At 39.7% G+C, this 19,644-nt stretch overlaps 2 protein-coding genes across 5 annotated transcripts in view; one reads left to right on the forward strand and one right to left on the reverse strand.

Moving 5' to 3' along the window:
* The window catches only part of LOC141753168 (rap1 GTPase-activating protein 2-like), a 467,886-nt gene that overhangs the window by 232,469 nt on the left and 215,773 nt on the right, over positions 1 to 19,644 (forward strand). The gene's annotated exons all lie outside the window — the stretch shown is intronic.
* LOC141752462 (odorant receptor 131-2-like) lies at positions 3,702 to 4,670 on the reverse strand. Its single transcript, XM_074610449.1, has one exon. The coding sequence runs from the start codon at positions 4,668 to 4,670 to the stop codon at positions 3,702 to 3,704; it is 969 nt and encodes a 322-aa protein (XP_074466550.1).

Raw genomic sequence — 19,644 nt, forward strand, 5'->3', positions numbered from 1 at the left:
AGTGGGTAGCACACAGCCACACATCTCTCCAGAGACATCAGCACCAGTATGAGAGGGGAGATTACATTTGTGAGTTTAGCAAGCATGGCAAGAACACCACATACAGGATATGTTAATGTTATTTTACATGTGGCCAGTAGGTATAGTAACAGGCTCAGTGCCATCTGTACAGTGTCTGCAAAAAGGAGGTTAAACAGAAGAATGTAACGGGAGGTCTCACGAAACACCAATTTACTCCTCAAGGTGAATAACATGACCCCATTAATGAAGAGAAACACACAGCATGGTACTGTAATTTGAGCAGAAAACAATACAATTTCCAGTATTCCCCATTTCTGTTGTCCAACTGTGATGTTGGTCTGAGATGAAGTTGCATACGACATAATAGAGACACATTTATGGTAGCCCCCTGAAATCGAGATGGAACATCTTTTTATCCAGATAGATAATAAATGTGACTAATCTGAAATAGCATTTAAGACCTTCAAACCACATTGACATTTTGATGTTATTATAACACAATTATTCTTGCACAGTTTGTAATCTTAGAAAAGTAAAAAAAATCCATTGATTTTGCAGAGATGTCTATTTAGTTCACATGCAAAACAGAAAGTTAACCACATACATTTTCAGGCCATGCCTGATTCCATGTGAGCAGAACTGGTCTGCAGGGTTTGATTGTCCTCACCTGCATTTGAAGAACTCATTCCCCACACCCACTTCACGTGATACCATCATACATTAACATGTTAATTAGATCTGTAAATATCAGTCATGGGTGATGTAATCCTTTCAAAGTTATTTCTGTATTTGTGTATGTTTCTTATAACATTTTAGATCTGATGTCATTCAGTGTCCGATATATTTCACATAAAAAACTTTAAACATTAAAACATTATATGCATGGAAAATTACAGTTTTCGAATTACACCGTGGCTTCTGGGGATCCCTATTTTTTGGGGGAGGGTGGCTACTGCACACAGTACTGTACTGCAATTTGTTATTGTCATCTACAGAGATTATTTGCATAAAAACATACTATTCAAATTATTATGATTATTTAAATATTTGCTTTGATTATAAAAAATCTTAGTCAGTTGTTAGGAAGTTAAACAGGTCATAATTCTGTCTCCAATATATATTTTATATTGATGTGAAAACATCTCCTTCAAACAAATGGATTTATTCAAGTTTCTTGCCAAAAACTTACTTTCACAAGATTACATTTAAACACATCATGACAACGTTGTAATTTATCTTCACCCAATAGTTTTTACTGAGAAGAGCTTGAACGCCTTATAATGTAACTCAATGGAAACTCCGTTAACGTTAGTAGCTCCGCTATTTATCCAGCAGCACTGTGCTGCCCACTGGCTTCTAACAGCTAACCTTACGAACACTCATCCTGCTGATTTCTACACGAATTTGTGGTTTACAGTGTCGCATTATCAGGGAAAAATAAGGTGCATCCCCTCAGGTTTAATAGTGTCATGCTTTTGAGCTCTTATTTTTTGTGGCGGGTGCTAATGTCAGACCCTGGTATTGTATTCATAACACTAGTAGAGATGGATATCGAGGTATGGTAGCCTCCAGACTTTGGACAGAGCAGATTGAAATATCACTTTTACATGTTTAAATGTTTATGCTTGTTGAACAGGTGTATTGATAAATTATCAGCTTTTTACTCGCAAAGTTTTTTTGCACTTACAGTAACAAGCATAATTAGTAGTTAGCATCGTAGTTACCTTCACTTTACCGGATTCACTTTACTGTCCCCACCGCAGCTTCTCTGATCTGCTGTTTGCTGACTTCGCTGTGTGTTTGTGTGTAGTTGTAGGAACTCAGCTCTGACACAGAGCAGAGGAGATGCTGCAGCGTGATAATAAATTACACCAAAATGTAAAAAAGTAATGATAAGGGAACCGATAACGTTGGAGCTTATCAATACTACAGTCTTTAATAATTTAGCACTGGTGCCCGTTTATTTCCGGGTTTTTGGTACCCATTCCTAATTACGAATTATCGTCTGGGTCCGAATTGACATTCCGTTCGGTCCGGATGCAGACCTTGGTCTGGACTTTGAAAAGTCCTGCCCTAGTCCATGTCATCGTATTTACCTTTGTGAACATGACAACTCATCTTCATGGGGGACCACACCTCGGCCACTCTGAACCTGAGCACTGGAACACCACAGGGGTGCGTCCTCAGTCCTTTTCTCTACTCCCTCTTCACATATGACTGCTCAACTATTCACCCCACCAACACCGTGGACAAATTTGCAGTCGACACTGCTGTAGTAGGACTGATAACCAACAACAACGAGACAGCCTACAGGGAGGAGATCCAACATCTGACACAATGGTGTTCCCATAACAACCTGGATTTAAACACAACACACACAAACAGACTACGAAACAGCTTTTACCCACAGGCTGTCAAGTGTGTAAAACCCCCCCTCAAAGGCTGAGGACACTAGCTGCTGAACCATAATTTGCACTTTATGATGATCCACTTATTTATTGTTCTACTTTGTGACTGAATGTTTTAATGTTTGTTTTTCACTGCAAAGAGCTGCTAAACTATTTTTCGTTGTTTTCAATGACAATGACAATAAAGTCTATCTATCTATCTATCTAACAGCATCTTTCCAATTTGGAAGAATCAGGATAAATGTAGAATCATTTAGGATTTTGTTGTTCGTACTTCTTTAATTTAAATATCAGTAATCATGGCCTTGAAAGCATATATCTTTAAAGGAAATGTTTCGATTGTGACAACCACTGATCATACACCACAGACAAGGGACTTTGATAATTTGAAAAACAGTAGAGGAGTTAATAGAACATATTTCTTTTAAAAATACTTTGAAGCGGTTGATGGAGGAACTAAATATTGTAACTGATAAATAAGTCATTACGATTAAAGATTACAATGAATATGATTCTATTTTGCATAAAATAGACCTTGATAATGCACCGAAATACCTTATTTCTGAAAACATATTCTCTGATTCATCACCTTTGTGCACTGCTGTGTGTGAAGCTCCTACAACCTGAACCAATATCCAAATGTATCACATTTTTTGAATGTTCCTTTAAAATTCTAATTTAATTTAAACATTGTTTTTCATTGATTGACCTTTAACTTCACTCCCACAACACGTGTAATCATATGTATTACAATACATGATCATTGTATGTATTCATTAATGGAGCTATTAATATCTGGGGTAAAAACAATATTCACACCTGGAAGTAACTTTTTATAGAAAGTAAATTTATAATATTTGAACATCTTGTTTATCACATACCTTAACTCTAATTTCTTACAGTTTTTGCAACAGTGTTGCACAGAGTCTGAAGTTAAAAGTGTTCATGTATATGTATCTCTACACATATTTAAACCCATTTGTTATATTACAGTTGACGACAATATAAAACATATTTAACTCAAATGTAGTATGTGCAGAGTATAAATAATTCAGAAAAAATATAAAATACTGTTGCAAAACTAAGCCACACTTTTTTTTTACTATATTGTAATTATTGATATAGAACACACAGACATATAGAGAATAAATGTCATCAGCAAGTTCAGGAAATCAACTTTCATTTTTATGAAATTTCAAGAAATTGAGAGCTTTGTTTACAATCAATATTCATCTCTTAAATGAGAGTAATGGTTGAATAATTCACTGTAGCCTAGGGTGAGACCTCAGCCTTGGCTGGGATTATCGACAGTTGTCTACAACATAGATGGTACTTCAGGTTGGATCTGATGGTCTGATCTCTGATGCCATAGATGAGAGCGCTCAGACATCTGGGAAAAAGGATAATACACACATAAAGAAAACTCTGGATGCGAAAGATTGATAATCTGTCAGTGACTTTTGAGATGGCGATAACCACGGGGATGTAAATGGTTGAAGAGAGACTGAGACCCAGCTGCACCAGATGCAGCAGCAGAGTGTTACGAGCCTTATGAGCTGAAGCTTTGTCTGTGGAGGCTGACCTGGCTGCTAAGATCACACCAATATAGGAGGAAGTGACTGCCACACCAGCTGATACAAATACAAAATAAGCAAATGCTTTCTCATAATCATCAGACATTCGGCCAAGCAGCATGTTTTCTGTGGTACAAAATGTTTCCATCTGCAGGCTCTCCATGTCCTCAAATGGAAAATCTAACAGTAAAATAACTTGTGTGAGGATATTTAGTGAACTGAAGGACCAAACCACAGTGATAGCCACTGCTGTGTTTCTGATGGTGATGATGGTAGCGTGCCTCAGTGGGTAGCACACAGCCACATATCGCTCCAGAGACATCAGCACCAGTGTGAGAGGGGAGATTGCAGTTGTGAGAAAGGTGAACATGACGAGAACGCCACACACAGGATATGTTAGTTTTACTCTACAAGCAGCCAGTAGGTACATTAACTGACTCAGTGCCATCTGTACAGTGTCTGCAAAAAGGAGGTTAAACAGAAGAATGTAACGGGAGGTCTCACGAAACACCAATTTACTCCTCAAGGTGAATAACATGGTCCAATTAATGAAGAGAAAAAAACAGCATGGCACCGTAATTGGAGCAGAAAACAATACAATTTCCAGTATTCCCCGTTTCTGTTGTCCAACAGTAATGTTGGTCTGAGATGAAGTTGCATTCAACATAATAGAGACACATTTATAGGAGCCCTTGGAAATCTAGATGGAACATCTTTTTATCCAGATAGATAACAAATTTGACTAATCTGAAATAGCATTTAAGACCTTCAAACCCCATTGACATTTTGATGTTATTACAACACAGAAACACAATTATTCTTGCCCAGTTTGTAATCTTAGAAAAGCAAAAAAATCCATTGTTTTTGCAGAGATGTCTATTCAGTTCACATGCAAAACAGAAAGTTAACCACATACATTTTCAGGCCATGCCTGATTCCATGTGAGCAGAACTGGTCTGCAGAGTTTTATTGTCCTCATATGCGTTTTAAGAACTCATTCCTCACACCCACTTCACGTGATACCATCACATATTAACATGGTAACTAGATCTGTAAACATCAGTAATGGGTGATGTAATCCTTTCAAAGTTATTTCTCAATGGGTTCTCAAACTTATTACTCAAAGGTCTGCATCTGAGTTTTATTCAAGGTCAGAGGTGTAAAACGACTGGCAATAACGAAATACCATCATAAAGTATTGCATTCATAACAAACGTAGAGATGGGTATCGAGGTATCGTAGCCTCCAGACTTTGGACAGAGCAGATTGAAATATCACTTTTACATGTTCACATCTTTATGCTTGTTGAACAGGTGTATTGATAAATTATCAGGTTTTTACTCGCAAAGTTTTTATCGCACTTACAGTAACAAGCATAATTATCGTAATTATCTTCACTTCACCGGATTCACTTTACTGTCCCCACCGCAGCTTCTCTGATCTGCTGTTTGCTGACTTCGCTGTGTGTTTGTGTGTAGTTGTAGGAACTCAGCTCTGACACAGAGCAGAGGAGATGCTGCAGCGTGATAATAAATTACAACAAAATGTAAAAAAGTAATGATAAGGGAACCGATAACGTTGGAGCTTATCAATACTACAGTCTTTAATAATTTAGCACCGCTGCCCGTTTAATACCGGGTTTTGGTACCCATTCCTAATTACGAGGTATGGTCTGGGTCCGGATTGACATTCCGTTCGGTTCAGATGCGAACCTTGGTCTGGACTTTGAGAAGTCCTGTCCTAGTCCATGTCATCGTATTTCTCTTTGTGAACATCTGTTGTCATGTTCCCAAAGGGAAATAGGGGCAGGACTTCTCATAGTCCAGGCCAAGGTCCACATCCGTCCGAACGAAATGTCAATCCGGACCTAGACCAGTAAAGTGGCTCCATGTGTCCATGACAATACACGCAGCAGCGTGGCTGCTACAGGAATTCTCCCGGGTGAACTGGGCACTTGGTTGTCTGTTTTGCACATACACTGCAGCTAGCGCACCGCTGCATGTGACGCACTAATGTTGTCGGTTAACAGTTAATAATCGGTTATTGAGGATCGGTTATCGGTTATAAAAAAAATTAAAAACTAGCTTCCCTATTTGGTACCCATTCCTAAATACTAGGTAAGGTCTGGGTCCGGATTGAGATTCCTTTAGGTCCAGATGCGGACCTTGGTCTGGACTTTGAAAAGTCCTGCCCTAGTCCATGTCATCGTATTTACCTTTGTGAATATGACAACAGCATCTTTTCAATTTGGAAGAATAAGGAGAAAGGTAGAATTATTTAGGATTTTGTTGTTCGTACTTCTTTAATTTAAATATCAGTAATCATGGCCTTGAAAGCATATATCTTTAAAGGAAATGTTCAGATTGTGACAACCACTGATCATACACAACAGACAAGGGATTTTGATAATTTGAAGAACGGTAGTTAATAAAATATATTTCTTTTAAAAATATTTTGAAGCAGTTGATGGGGGAACTAAATATTGTAACTAATACATACGTCATTACAATTAAAGATTACAATGCATATGATTTTATTTTGCATAAAATTGAGGCAGTTAATGCACCTAAATACCTTATTCCTGAAAATATATTCTCTGATTCATCACCTTTGTGCACTGCTGTGTGTGAAGCTCATACAACCTGAACCAATATCCAAATGTATCACATTTTTTGAATGTTCCTTTAAAATTGTAAATTGATTTTGACATCTTTTTTCATTGATTGACCTTTAACTTCACTTCTACAACACATGTAATCATATGTATAACAATACATGGTAAGTGTATGTATTCATTAATGGAAGTATTAATATCTGGGGTAAAAACAATATTAACACCTGAAAGTAACTTTTTATAGAAAGTAAATTTATAATATTTTAACATCTTGTTTATCACATACCTGAACTGTAAATTCTTACAAATTGTACAACAGTGTTACACAGAGTCTAAAGTTAAAAGTGTTTAATGTATATGTATCTCTACACATATTAAACTCATTTGTTATATTACAGTTGATGACAATGGAAAACATATTTAACTCAAATGTAGTATGTGCAGAGTATCAATAATTCAGAAAAAATATAAAATACTGTTGAAAAACTAAGCCACACTTATTTTACTATATTGTAATTATTGATATAGAACACACAGACATATAGAGAAATAAATGTCATCAGCAAGAGTAGGAAATTAACTTGCATTTTTATGAAATGTAATGCTTTTTATCATATTCTATGTATAACATTTTAAGAAATTGAGCTTTGTTTCCAATCAATATTCATCTCTTAAATTAGAATAATGGTTGAATAATTCACTATAGCCTAGGGTGAGACCTCAACCTTGGCTGAGATGATCAACAGTTTCAGTTTACAACATAGATGGTACTTCAGGTTGGATCTGATGGTCTGATCTCTGATGCCATAGATGAGAGCGCTCAGACATCTGGGAAAAAGGATAATACACACATAAAGAATTGTCCGGATACGCACGATTGCTAATCTGTCAGTGACTTTTGAGATGGCGATAACCACAGGGTTGTAAATGGTTGAAGAGAGACTGAGGCCCAGCTGCACCAGATGTAGCAACAGAGTGTTACGAGCCTTATGAGCTGAAGCTTTGTCTGTGGAGGCTGACCTGGCTGCTAAGATCACACCAATATAGGAGGAAGTGACTGCCACACCAGCTGATACAAACAGAAAATAAGCGAACGCTTTGTTATAGTCATCAGACATTCGGCCAAGCAGCATGTTGTCTGGAGCACAAAACTTTTCCATCTGCAGGCTCTCCATGTCCTCAAATGGAAAATCTAACAGTAAAATAACTAGTGTGAGGACATGTAGTGAACTGAAGGACCAAACCACAATGATAGCCACTGCTGTGTTTCTGATGGTGATGATGGTAGCGTGCCTCAGTGGGTAGCACACAGCCACATATCTCTCCAGAGACATCAGCACTAGTATGAGAGGGGAGATTACATTTATGAGATCAGCAAGCATGGCAAGAACACCACATACAGGATATGTTAATGTTATTTTACATGTGGCCAGTAGGTACAGTAACAGGCTCAGTGCCATCTGTACAGTGTCTGCAAAAAGGAGGTTAAACAGAAGAATGTAACGGGAGGTCTCACGAAACACCAATTTACTCCTCAAGGTGAATAACATGACCCCATTAATGAAGAGGAACACACAGCATGGTACTGTAATTTGAGTAGAAAACAATACCATTTCCAGTATTCCCCATTTCTGTTGTCCAACTGTGATGTTGGTCTGAGATGAAGTTGCATACGACATAATAGAGACACATTTATAGGAGCCCCCTGAAATCGAGATGGAACATCTTTTTATCCAGATAGATAATAAATTTGAATAATCTGAAATAGCATTTAAGACCTTCAAACCCCATTGACATTTTGATGTTATTACAACACAGAAACACAATTATTCTTGTACAGTTTGTACTCTTAGAAAAGCAAAAAAATCCATTGTTTTTGCAGAGATGTCTATTTAGTTCATATGCAAAATTGAAAGTTAACCACATACATTTTCAGGCCATGCTTGATTCCATGTGAGCAGAACTGGTCTGCAGGGTTTGCTTGTCCTCACATGCATTTTAAGAACTCATTCCTCACACCCACTTCACGTGATACCATCACACATAAACATATTAATTAGATCTGTAAACATCAGTAATGGGTGATGTAATCCTTTCAAAGTTATTTCTCAATACCCTAGTCTAGGGGTCCTCAAACTTATTACACAAAGGTCTGCATCTGATTTTTATTCATGGTGTTGGGGACGCAGATAGTACCTGGTCTAGTTATTGGAAAATATTAAAGATAATTTTCAATATTAATAACATTTATATTACTAAATTATCAATATATATTAATAATAACAGGTCACCAAATTATATTGTACATAAGCTCAAAATACATTAAAATGGCTATCAAATGTAAATAATAATTATCAAAAAAATCTTTAATTATATTGAATAATATGATTTAATTTATATTAAATCATCCTCAGGGCACCACTCTTTGAAAGAGAGAAAATTATAGCACATGAATGCAGTCTCATAGATAAGTCTCATTAAATATACTTAACTATCAATTTAGAACTTTGATTAATAATTAAATTAATAACTATAACCAAAAATCCCTATATCAATAGATAGTAAAGGATATTGGAGTTCTTGACACAGCAGCGGTTGGCATTATTCACTTTTGTACAATAATAAACAGACCAGGATGTTTAATCCACAAACATTTAAATACCTTATACCTTGAAAAAATATTCTCTGATTCATCACCTTTGTGCACTGCTGTGTGTCAAGCTTCTACAACCTGAACCAATATCCAAATGTATCACATTTTTTGAATGTTCCTTTAAAATTCTAATTTATTTAGACATTGTTTTACGTTGATTGACCTTTAACTTCACTCCCACAACACATGTTATCATATCTATTACATTACATGGTATTTTTATGTATTAATTAATGGAGCTATTAATATCTGGTGTAAAAACAATATTAACACCTAAAAGTAACTTTTTATAGAAAGTAAATTTATATTATTTGAACATTTTGTTTATCACATACCTTAACTCTAATTTCTTGCAAATTTTGCAACAGGTTACACAGAGTCTGAAGTTAAAAGTGTTCATGTATATGTATCTCTACACATATTTAAACCCATTTGTTGTATTACAGTTGATGACAATATAAAACATATTAATCTCAAATGTAGTATGTGCGGAGTATAAATAATTCAGAAAAAATATAAAAAACTTACAAAACTAAGCCACAATTATTTTCATATATTGTAATTATTGATATAGAACACACAGACATATAGAGAAATAAATGTCATTAGCAAGAGTAGGAAATTAACTTGCATTTTTATGAAATGTAATGCTTTTTGTCATATTCTATGTATAACATTTCAAGAAATTGAGCTTTGTTTCCAATCACTATTCATCTCTTAAATGAGAATAATGGTTGAATAATTCACTGTAGCCTAGGGTGAGACCTCAGCCTTGGCTGGGATGAGCGAGAGTTTCAGTCTACAACATAGATGGTGCTTCAGGTTGGATCTGATGGTCTGATCTCTGATGCCATAGATGAGAGCGCTCAGACATCTGGGAAAAAGGATAATACACACATAAAGAATTGTCCGGATACGCACGATTGCTAATCTGTCAGTGACTTTTGAGATGGCGAAAACCACGGGGTTGTAAATGGTTGAAGAGAGACTGAGGCCCAGCTGCACCAGATGCAGCAGCAGAGTGTTACGAGCCTTATGAGCTGAAGCTTTGTCTGTGGAGGCTGACCTGGCTGCTAAGATCACACCAATATAGGAGGAAGTGACTGCCACACCAGCTGATACAAACAGAAAATAAGCGAACGCTTTGTTATAGTCATCAGACATTCGGCCAAGCAGCATGTTGTCTGAGGCACAAAACTTTTCCATCTGCAGGCTCTCCATGTCCTCAAATGGAAAATCTAACAGTAAAATAACTAGTGTGAGGATATGTAGTGAACTGAAGGACCAAACCACAATGATAGCCACTGCTGTGTTTCTGATGGTGATGATGGTAGCGTGCCTCAGTGGGTAGCACACAGCCACACATCTCTCCAGAGACATCAGCACTAGTATGAGAGGGGAGATTACATTTATGAGATCAGCAAGCATGGCAAGAACACCACATACAGGATATGTTAATGTTATTTTACATGTGGCCAGTAGGTACAGTAACAGGCTCAGTGCCATCTGTACAGTGTCTGCAAAAAGGAGGTTAAACAGAAGAATGTAACGGGAGGTCTCACGAAACACCAATTTACTCCTCAAGGTGAATAACATGACCCCATTAATGAAGAGAAACACACAGCATGGTACTGTAATTTGAGTAGAAAACAATACCATTTCCAGTATTCCCCATTTCTGTTGTCCAACTGTGATGTTGGTCTGAGATGAAGTTGCATACGACATAATAGAGACACATTTATAGGAGCCCGTTAAAATCGAGATGGTTATTATAACACAATTATTCTTGCACAGTTTGTAATCTTAGAAAAGTAAAAAAAATCCATTGATTTTGCAGAGATGTCTATTTAGTTCACATGCAAAACAGAAAGTTAACCACATACATTTTCAGGCCATGCCTGATTCCATGTGAGCAGAACTGGTCTGCAGGGTTTGATTGTCCTCACCTGCATTTGAAGAACTCATTCCCCACACCCACTTCACGTGATACCATCATACATTAACATGTTAATTAGATCTGTAAATATCAGTCATGGGTGATGTAATCCTTTCAAAGTTATTTCTGTATTTGTGTATGTTTCTTATAACATTTTAGATCTGATGTCATTCAGTGTCCGATATATTTCACATAAAAAACTTTAAACATTAAAACATTATATGCATGGAAAATTACAGTTTTCGAATTACACCGTGGCTTCTGGGGATCCCTATTTTTTGGGGGAGGGTGGCTACTGCACACAGTACTGTACTGCAATTTGTTATTGTCATCTACAGAGATTATTTGCATAAAAACATACTATTCAAATTATTATGATTATTTAAATATTTGCTTTGATTATAAAAAATCTTAGTCAGTTGTTAGGAAGTTAAACAGGTCATAATTCTGTCTCCAATATATATTTTATATTGATGTGAAAACATCTCCTTCAAACAAATGGATTTATTCAAGTTTCTTGCCAAAAACTTACTTTCACAAGATTACATTTAAACACATCATGACAACGTTGTAATTTATCTTCACCCAATAGTTTTTACTGAGAAGAGCTTGAACGCCTTATAATGTAACTCAATGGAAACTCCGTTAACGTTAGTAGCTCTGCTATTTATCCAGCAGCACTGTGCTGCCCACTGGCTTCTAACAGCTAACCTTACGAACACTCATCCTGCTGATTTCTACACGAATTTGTGGTTTACAGTGTCGCATTATCAGGGAAAAATAAGGTGCATCCCCTCATGTTCAGCAGCGTCATTGTTTTGAGCGCTTTTTTTTCCTCTCCGCCGTTTTTCCGATCCTAAACAAACTGAAACATGATACAGCATGCGTATGCTTCATTGTGCATGCGTAATTGTCTTTAAGCATCAATAATAGGAAATGATAGTCACGGAGGCATGAAATGCCAAGGAATCAGACAACTACGGTTCTCTATTCCCATCACTATTATTTTCCCTGTCTGCCAAAGTGGCGGATATCCTGATGATTTCACCCGCCACTGCCAACAATTTACCCGCACTTGGCGGGTGCTAATGTCAGACCCTGGTATTGAATTCATATCACGAGTAGAGATGGGTATCAAAGTATCGTAGCCTCCAGACTTTGGACAGAGCAGATTGAAATATCGCTTTTACATGTTTACATCTTTATGCTTGTTGAACGGGTGTATTAATAAATACTCGCAAAGTTTTTTTGCACTTACAGTAACAAGCATAGTTATCGTAGTTATCTTTACTTCACCTGGTTCACTATACTGTCCCCACCGCAGCCTCTCTGATCTGGTGTTTGCTGACTTCGCTGTGTGTTTGTGTGGAGATGCTGCAGCGTGATAATAAATTACAACAAAATGTAAAAAAGTAATGATAAGGGAACCGATAACGTTGGAGCTTATCAATACTACAGTCTTTAATAATTTAGCACCGCTGCCCGTTTATTTCCGGGTTTTTGGTACCCATTCCTAATTACGAATTATCGTCTGGGTCCGAATTGACATTCCGTTCGGTCCGGATGCAGACCTTGGTCTGGACTTTGAAAAGTCCTGCCCTAGTCCATGTCATCGTATTTACCATTGTGAACATGACAACAGCATCTTTCCAATTTGGAAGAATTAGGAGGAACGTAGAATTATTATCAGAGAAAATATAAAATACTGTTGCAAAACTAAGCCACACTTTTTTTTACTATATTGTAATTATTGTTATAGAACACACAGACATATAGAAAATAAATGTCATCAGCAAGTTCAGGAAATCAACTTGCATTTACTTATTTATTGTTCTACTTTGTGACTGAATGTTTTAATGTTTGTTTTTCACTGCAAAGAGCTGCAAAACTGTTTTTCGTTGTTTTCAATGACAATGACAATAAAGTCTATCTATCTATCTATCTAACAGCATCTTTCCAATTTGGAAGAATTAGGATAAATGTAGAATCATTTAGGATTTTGTTGTTCGTACTTCTTTAATTTAAATATCAGTAATCATGGCCTTGAAAGCATATATCTTTAAAGGAAATGTTTCGATTGTGACAACCACTGATCATACACCACAGACAAGGGACTTTGATAATTTGAAAAACAGTAGAGGAGTTAATTGAACATATTTCTTTTAAAAATACTTTGAAGCGGTTGATGGAGGAACTAAATATTGTAACTGATAAATAAGTCATTACGATTAAAGATTACAATGAATATGATTCTATTTTGCATAAAATAGACCTTGATAATGCACCGAAATACCTTATTTCTGAAAACATATTTTCTGATTCATCACCTTTGTACGCCGCTGTGTGTGAAGCTCCTACAACCTGAACCAATATCCAAATGTATCACATTTTTTGAATGTTCCTTTAAAATTCTAATTTAATTTAAACATTGTTTTTCATTGATTGACCTTTAACTTCACTCCCACAACACATGTAATCATATGTATTACAATACATGGTCATTGTATGTATTCATTAATGGAGCTATTAATATCTGGGGTAAAAACAATATTAACACCTGAAAGTAAATTTATACTATTTCAACATGTTGTTTATCACATACCTTAACCCATGCCTGTAAACCCCAAATACTGAAACACAAGAGCAGTGGATATCAATGAACGCAGTGCGCCGCTGCAGAATGAATATAAGGGAAACACTGATTAGTGTAGCCTAATCTTTATCTGCAAACAGAATTAAGATACATGCAAAAAAAAAAAGCTGTGCGGCATTCAATGTTGATTTAGAATTGTAATGTCAACGTTATGAATGAACTTTCAAACTATTCGGTACAGCCCTACAACACAACACTATTCCAGCCAGGACAGGGAAAAGGATGTATGGATATATAAATAGAAAGGCAGTGGAAATCTGGCACATGCTAATGTTCTGAAAGAGTACTGACGGGAGGGGTGTATTTTTTTGGGTGTTGAGTTTAACTATCAACAATCTTTCTCCAGAATTACAGACTCCATCTTTAATTATTATGAGATATACTTTGTTCTGTGTAAAGGGTGTGTGTGTATGAAGGGTGCTGTCAGGTACTGAAATGCAGTGCAGAAGATTGATAGACAGTCTCAACAAAACCATTTTTTTTTTAATTTTATGTGTTGATATAAGCTACTGTCTATTTATGTATTCATTTGTTTATAGGCCTACATATGATCAAATTTGTTTTTATGGGTTATTGCTGTTATTTATTTGTGATTATTGCACATTTTGTAGTCATTTTTGTGTCAATAAAAAAGAAAATCCCTGGAGCACAATATAAGTAAATATTGATGAAGTTTTCATCATTTATGTAGCTTTATTTTAACTTACATAAACTTCTTAAACATTTTTTTTATTGCTTTAGGCACCTCTGTTTATTATAGGACAGATATTTTGCTAGGAGTTAGCCATGTACCTTGCTATTGTCTAACGAGAGATGAGGACAAAAGGAAAAGAATCAGACTTTAAGGATTTGTCATTTTATTGAAATAAAAATGGCTACAATTTACTACAATTTCAAACCCTCTGTTTGTATATCTTTGTTTCAGGCCAATTCAGAGTATATGTGATCAAAATCTGTGTAGGATAAATGGCACAGGGTTAAAAAATATGGTTATGTTATGTTCTGGGTAACAAAACGTGGACTCAAAATGCAGCACACAACGAGACGTCTTGAGAGTGAACAAAAATAATCTTTATTTTAACCAGCAACGGTTCCCGTTTGATCCAGGAGCAGGGTGCAGGAGTGAGCAGGCAGGTAGGTAGCAGCCACAGCTGGCAGGTAACAGACCTGAGCACAGAGCAAACAAAAACACGAGATAAGTCCAAGAGATCCAAAAACGAGAGCAACAGCAAAGACGAGAGCCAACAATCTTAGCGAGCCTGATTATGATTACTTTACCACTGTGGGTGACGGTACGATCTGGCGATGAGTTGCAGGAAGACCGGGGTAGATATACTGCTGGTGATTGGGATTATTGGTTGCAGCTGCTCCTGCCGTGCCTGCCCAGGAGGAGGGGGAGGAGGAAGACCACACCTCCCGACACACTGACAAACTAGACAAACCAGGGAAAACACACAAGATACAAAAGGGCAGGGAAACAGAGGAAACAAAAGGAAACACTAGCCTACAGGCAGTGCTATCATGACAGTACCCCCCCCTTAATGAGAGCCTCTAGGCGATCTACACGGTTTCCCAGGATTAGCCTGGTGAAACTCCCTAACCATCCCAGCATCAAGGATGCGGGAACGAGGAACCCAGGAGCGCTCCTCTGGGCCGTATCCCTCCCAGTCCACCAGATACTGAAAGCCGCGGCCTCGCCGTCTAACATCCCGTAATCGTCTGACCGTATACGCTGGCTGGTTGTCAATGATCCGGGCGGGAGGAGGGGGATTGGTTGGAGGGACCAGGGGACTGGTGAGGACCGGTTTTAGTTTAGAAACATGAAACGAGGGATGTATCCTCAGAGACTTTGGCAGGATGAGCCTGACAGTGGTGGGATTAATAATCCTCTCAATTTGAAAAGGTCCAATGAAACGGGGGGACAGTTTTCTGGAGTCAGTCTTTAAAGGTATATCTCTGGAAGATAACCACACTCTCTGACCTGGGATGTAGACGGGAGCCGGGGTCCTGTGACGATCCGCGATCCTTTTGTTCCTCTCGGCTGTCCGAACCAAAGCAGCCATAGTCTCCTTCCAAACCTTGCGACAGCGTTGAAGGTGGTGTTGCACAGATGGCACAGCCAACTCCTCTTCTTGTGCTGGAAACAGTGGGGGCTGGTAACCTAATGAGGCCTCAAACGGAGATACCCCAGTGGCAGCAGAAGAGAGAGAATTATGTGCATATTCAATCCAAACTAACTGTGTACTCCAAGAAGAGGGATTAGTAGCAGCAACACAACGTATGGCGGATTCCAAATCCTGATTAGCCCTCTCAGACTGTCCATTCGTCTGAGGATGGAAACCCGAAGACAGGCTGACAGTGGCTCCAAGGGCTTGACAAAAAGACTTCCAAACCTGGGAGATGAACTGAGGACCACGGTCCGAGACGATGTCCACAGGGATACCATGCAGACGAAAAACATGATTAGTCAGGAGTTCAGCTGTCTCATGTGCTGAAGGAAGTTTAGGAAGACCAATGAAATGAACAGCCTTGGAGAACCGATCAACAATGGTGAGTATCACTGTTTTCCCATTAGAAGGTGGGAGACCGGTGACAAAGTCCAAGGCGATGTGGGACCACGGGCGACCAGGTATGGGTAATGGGCGGAGCAACCCCACAGGCGGCCGATGAGATGTCTTTCCCCGGGCACAGTCTGTGCAGGCGAGGACGTATTCCTTGACGTCCCTCTCCATTGTGGCCCACCAGAAGTGTCGTCTGAGGAGTGACAAAGTCCTACTCATCCCAGGATGGCAAGCGAACCGGGAAACGTGTCCCCACTGCAGGACCTGGGAGCGAACTGACACAGGAACAAACATTCGATTAGCGGGGCCAGTACCTGGATCCGGTTCTTCACGTTGAGCCTCCCGAACCGCTGACTCAACCTCCCAGGTTAACGTCCCCACCACCAAGACTGCCGGCAGAATGGTGTCTGAAACACTAGGTGACTCCTCTGATGAAAACTGCCGGGATAACGCGTCAGGCTTGATGTTCTTGGAACCAGGACGGTAAGTAAGGGTGAAGTCGAATCGACCAAAAAATAACGGCCACCGAGCCTGGCGGGAATTCAGTCGTTTGGCTGACTGGATGTAGGCAAGATTCTTGTGATCAGTCCATACAATAAACGGAATCTCCGAACCCTCCAACCAGTGTCTCCATTCCTCCAGAGCCAACTTCACTGCCAACAACTCACGATTTCCCACGTCGTAGTTGCTTTCAGCTGGAGACAGGCGTCGAGAGAAGAACGCACAGGGATGTAGCTTCTTATCGGTCTTGGAGCGTTGGGAGAGGACAGCTCCCACACCAATGTCCGAGGCATCAACCTCCACGACATACTGAAGAGAAGATTCAGGTTGCACCAGGATGGGTGCGGACGTAAAGCGGTCCTTTAATAAGGCAAACGCCTGATCCGCCTCAGGAGTCCAGCGAAAAGGAACAGCAAGAGATGTGAGCTTGGTCAGTGGAGCAGCAATTCTGCTGTAATCTCGGATGAATCGACGGTAGAAGTTGGCGAATCCAAGAAAGCGCTGCAAGAGCTTCCTGGAGGAAGGTTCAGGCCACTCTGCCACCGCCTTGATCTTGTCCGGATCCGGCCTCACCTGCCCACTCTCAATGATGTAACCGAGGAATCCAACAGAGCTGACGTGAAACTCGCACTTCTCCGCTTTCACAAACAGTTTGTTCTCCAGTAGTCTCTGGAGCACTTGGCGTACATGAAGCTGGTGTTCTGCGAGATCAGAGGAAAAAATCTAAATGTCATCCAGGTAGACAAACACAAACCGGTCCAAAAAATCTCTCAAAACATCATTAACCAGTGCTTGAAACACTGCAGGAGCATTAGTCAGTCCAAAAGGCATCACTAAATACTCAAAGTGACCCAGTGGTGTGTTGAATGCAGTCTTCCATTCATCTCCCTCTCGAATCCGTACCAAGTGGTACGCGTTCCGTAAATCCAGCTTGCTGAAGACAGTGGCTCCCTGTAGAGGTACAAAAGCAGAGCTGATTAATGGCAGAGGGTATTTGTTCTTCACCGTGATATTGTTTAATCCTCGAAAATCAATACACGGGCGGAGAGTCTTGTCTTTCTTGCTCACAAAAAAGAATCCTGCCCCTAGAGGCGAAGAGGAAGGTCTGATGAGACCTGCAGCTAGAGAGTCATTTATGTAGGTCTCCATAGCACCTCTCTCAGGACGTGACAAGTTGTACAGGCGACTCGAAGGCAGAGTGGTACCAGGTAGCAGCTCAATAGCACAATCATACGGACGATGAGGTGGTAAGGATAATGCTCTCTCCTTACTGAACACCTCACCGACCTCATGATATTCAGGGGGCACAGCAGACAAGTCAGGAGGAACACAGGGCGGAGGGGCAACACTGATATCTACAGGTGGTAGTGCAGACTGCAGGCACGAGGAATGACAAAAACTACTCCATCCCATAATCCTACTGGTCGACCAGTCGATCTGGGGGTTGTGTAGCTTTAACCACGGGTGTCCGAGAACAAGAGGAGTTTTAGGAGCAGAAAAAACAAAAAATCGTATTAGCTCACGGTGGTTTCCAGACAAAATAAGAGAAAGCGGCTCAGTGCGGTGAGTTACTAATGCTAAGGACCTGCCGTCTAAAGCACAGACTCTGACAGGAGACTCAAGAGGTTCAATGCTGATGCCAGCCTGAGAGACTAACTCAGCATCTAGAAAACTCTGCTCTGCACCGGAATCAATCAACGCTAACAAGGGCAAGGACATGTTACTCATACACAGTTTAGCATGTATTTGAGTACAAGGTCTAGTGTTGGTGGGGACATCAGACTTACTCACCAGTGTCCCCACAGCTACTGGTGAGCCCGCTCTTTTGGGCGGAGAGGACATGCAGCAAGGAAATGTCCGACTTGACCACAGTAGATACACTCACCCGCTCGGATTCGTCTCTGACGTTCAGCGGGAGTGAGATTAGCCCGGCCCACCTGCATGGGTTCATCAGAGTGAGCAGAGGAGCTGGGACCGGAGCCGTGAGTCTCTGACGAGCCGGGGGCAACTCTCGCGAGAGTAGGAGTAGCGGCAAAGGAGTTCATGGGAGTGTGGGACTTGTAGTTCTTCTCCCGGCGTCTCTCCCGCATACGGTTGTCCAGTCTTATAGACAGATCAATAAGAGCATCAAGGGAGTTAGTATCATCACGGACAGCAAGTTCATCCTTTAACTGTTCACACAGACCGTGTAGAAAAACTCCTTTTAATGCCTCGTCATTCCATCCAGCCTCCGCAGCCAGAATCCGGAAGTCCACAGAATACTCCGCCACACTTCTTTGACTCTGTCGTATGTTAATCAAACGTTTAGCAGCGTCTCCAATACATACAGGGTGATCAAAAACCTTCTTCATCTCACTCATGAAACAATCATAGGACACAGAATTTATCCCTCCTCCTCCCAACATTGCTTCAGCCCAGTCCAGTGCTCTCCCTCTTAACAGTCCCGTAACATACGCTACCTTGGCTGGGTCTGTGGTGAAGGTGACTGGTTGTCGGGAAAAAACCAGAGAACATTGGAGCTGGAATCCTTTGCATCTCCCCAAATCACCGGCATATGGTTCAGGTGGGGGAACAGGTGATTCTCTGAGTGGCTGAGGCGGAGGAAGAGGAGGCAGAGCGGGGGATGGGGCTAATTGGCCTGAAATTGTCTCCAAACATTTTCCCATCTGAGACATCTGGTTACCCAAGGTTTGTTGGGTCTCCAATAAACCCTGAAGCAACTG

The sequence above is a fragment of the Sebastes fasciatus genome, chromosome 16 (assembly GCF_043250625.1).
Source record: "Sebastes fasciatus isolate fSebFas1 chromosome 16, fSebFas1.pri, whole genome shotgun sequence".
In the NCBI taxonomy this organism is placed as follows: domain Eukaryota; kingdom Metazoa; phylum Chordata; class Actinopteri; order Perciformes; family Sebastidae; genus Sebastes; species Sebastes fasciatus.

What these genes read in the sequence shown, in the direction of transcription:
- LOC141752462 (XM_074610449.1), bottom strand. Translation starts at nt 4,670, where the DNA reads ATGTTGAATGCAACTTCATCTCAGACCAACATTACTGTTGGACAACAG.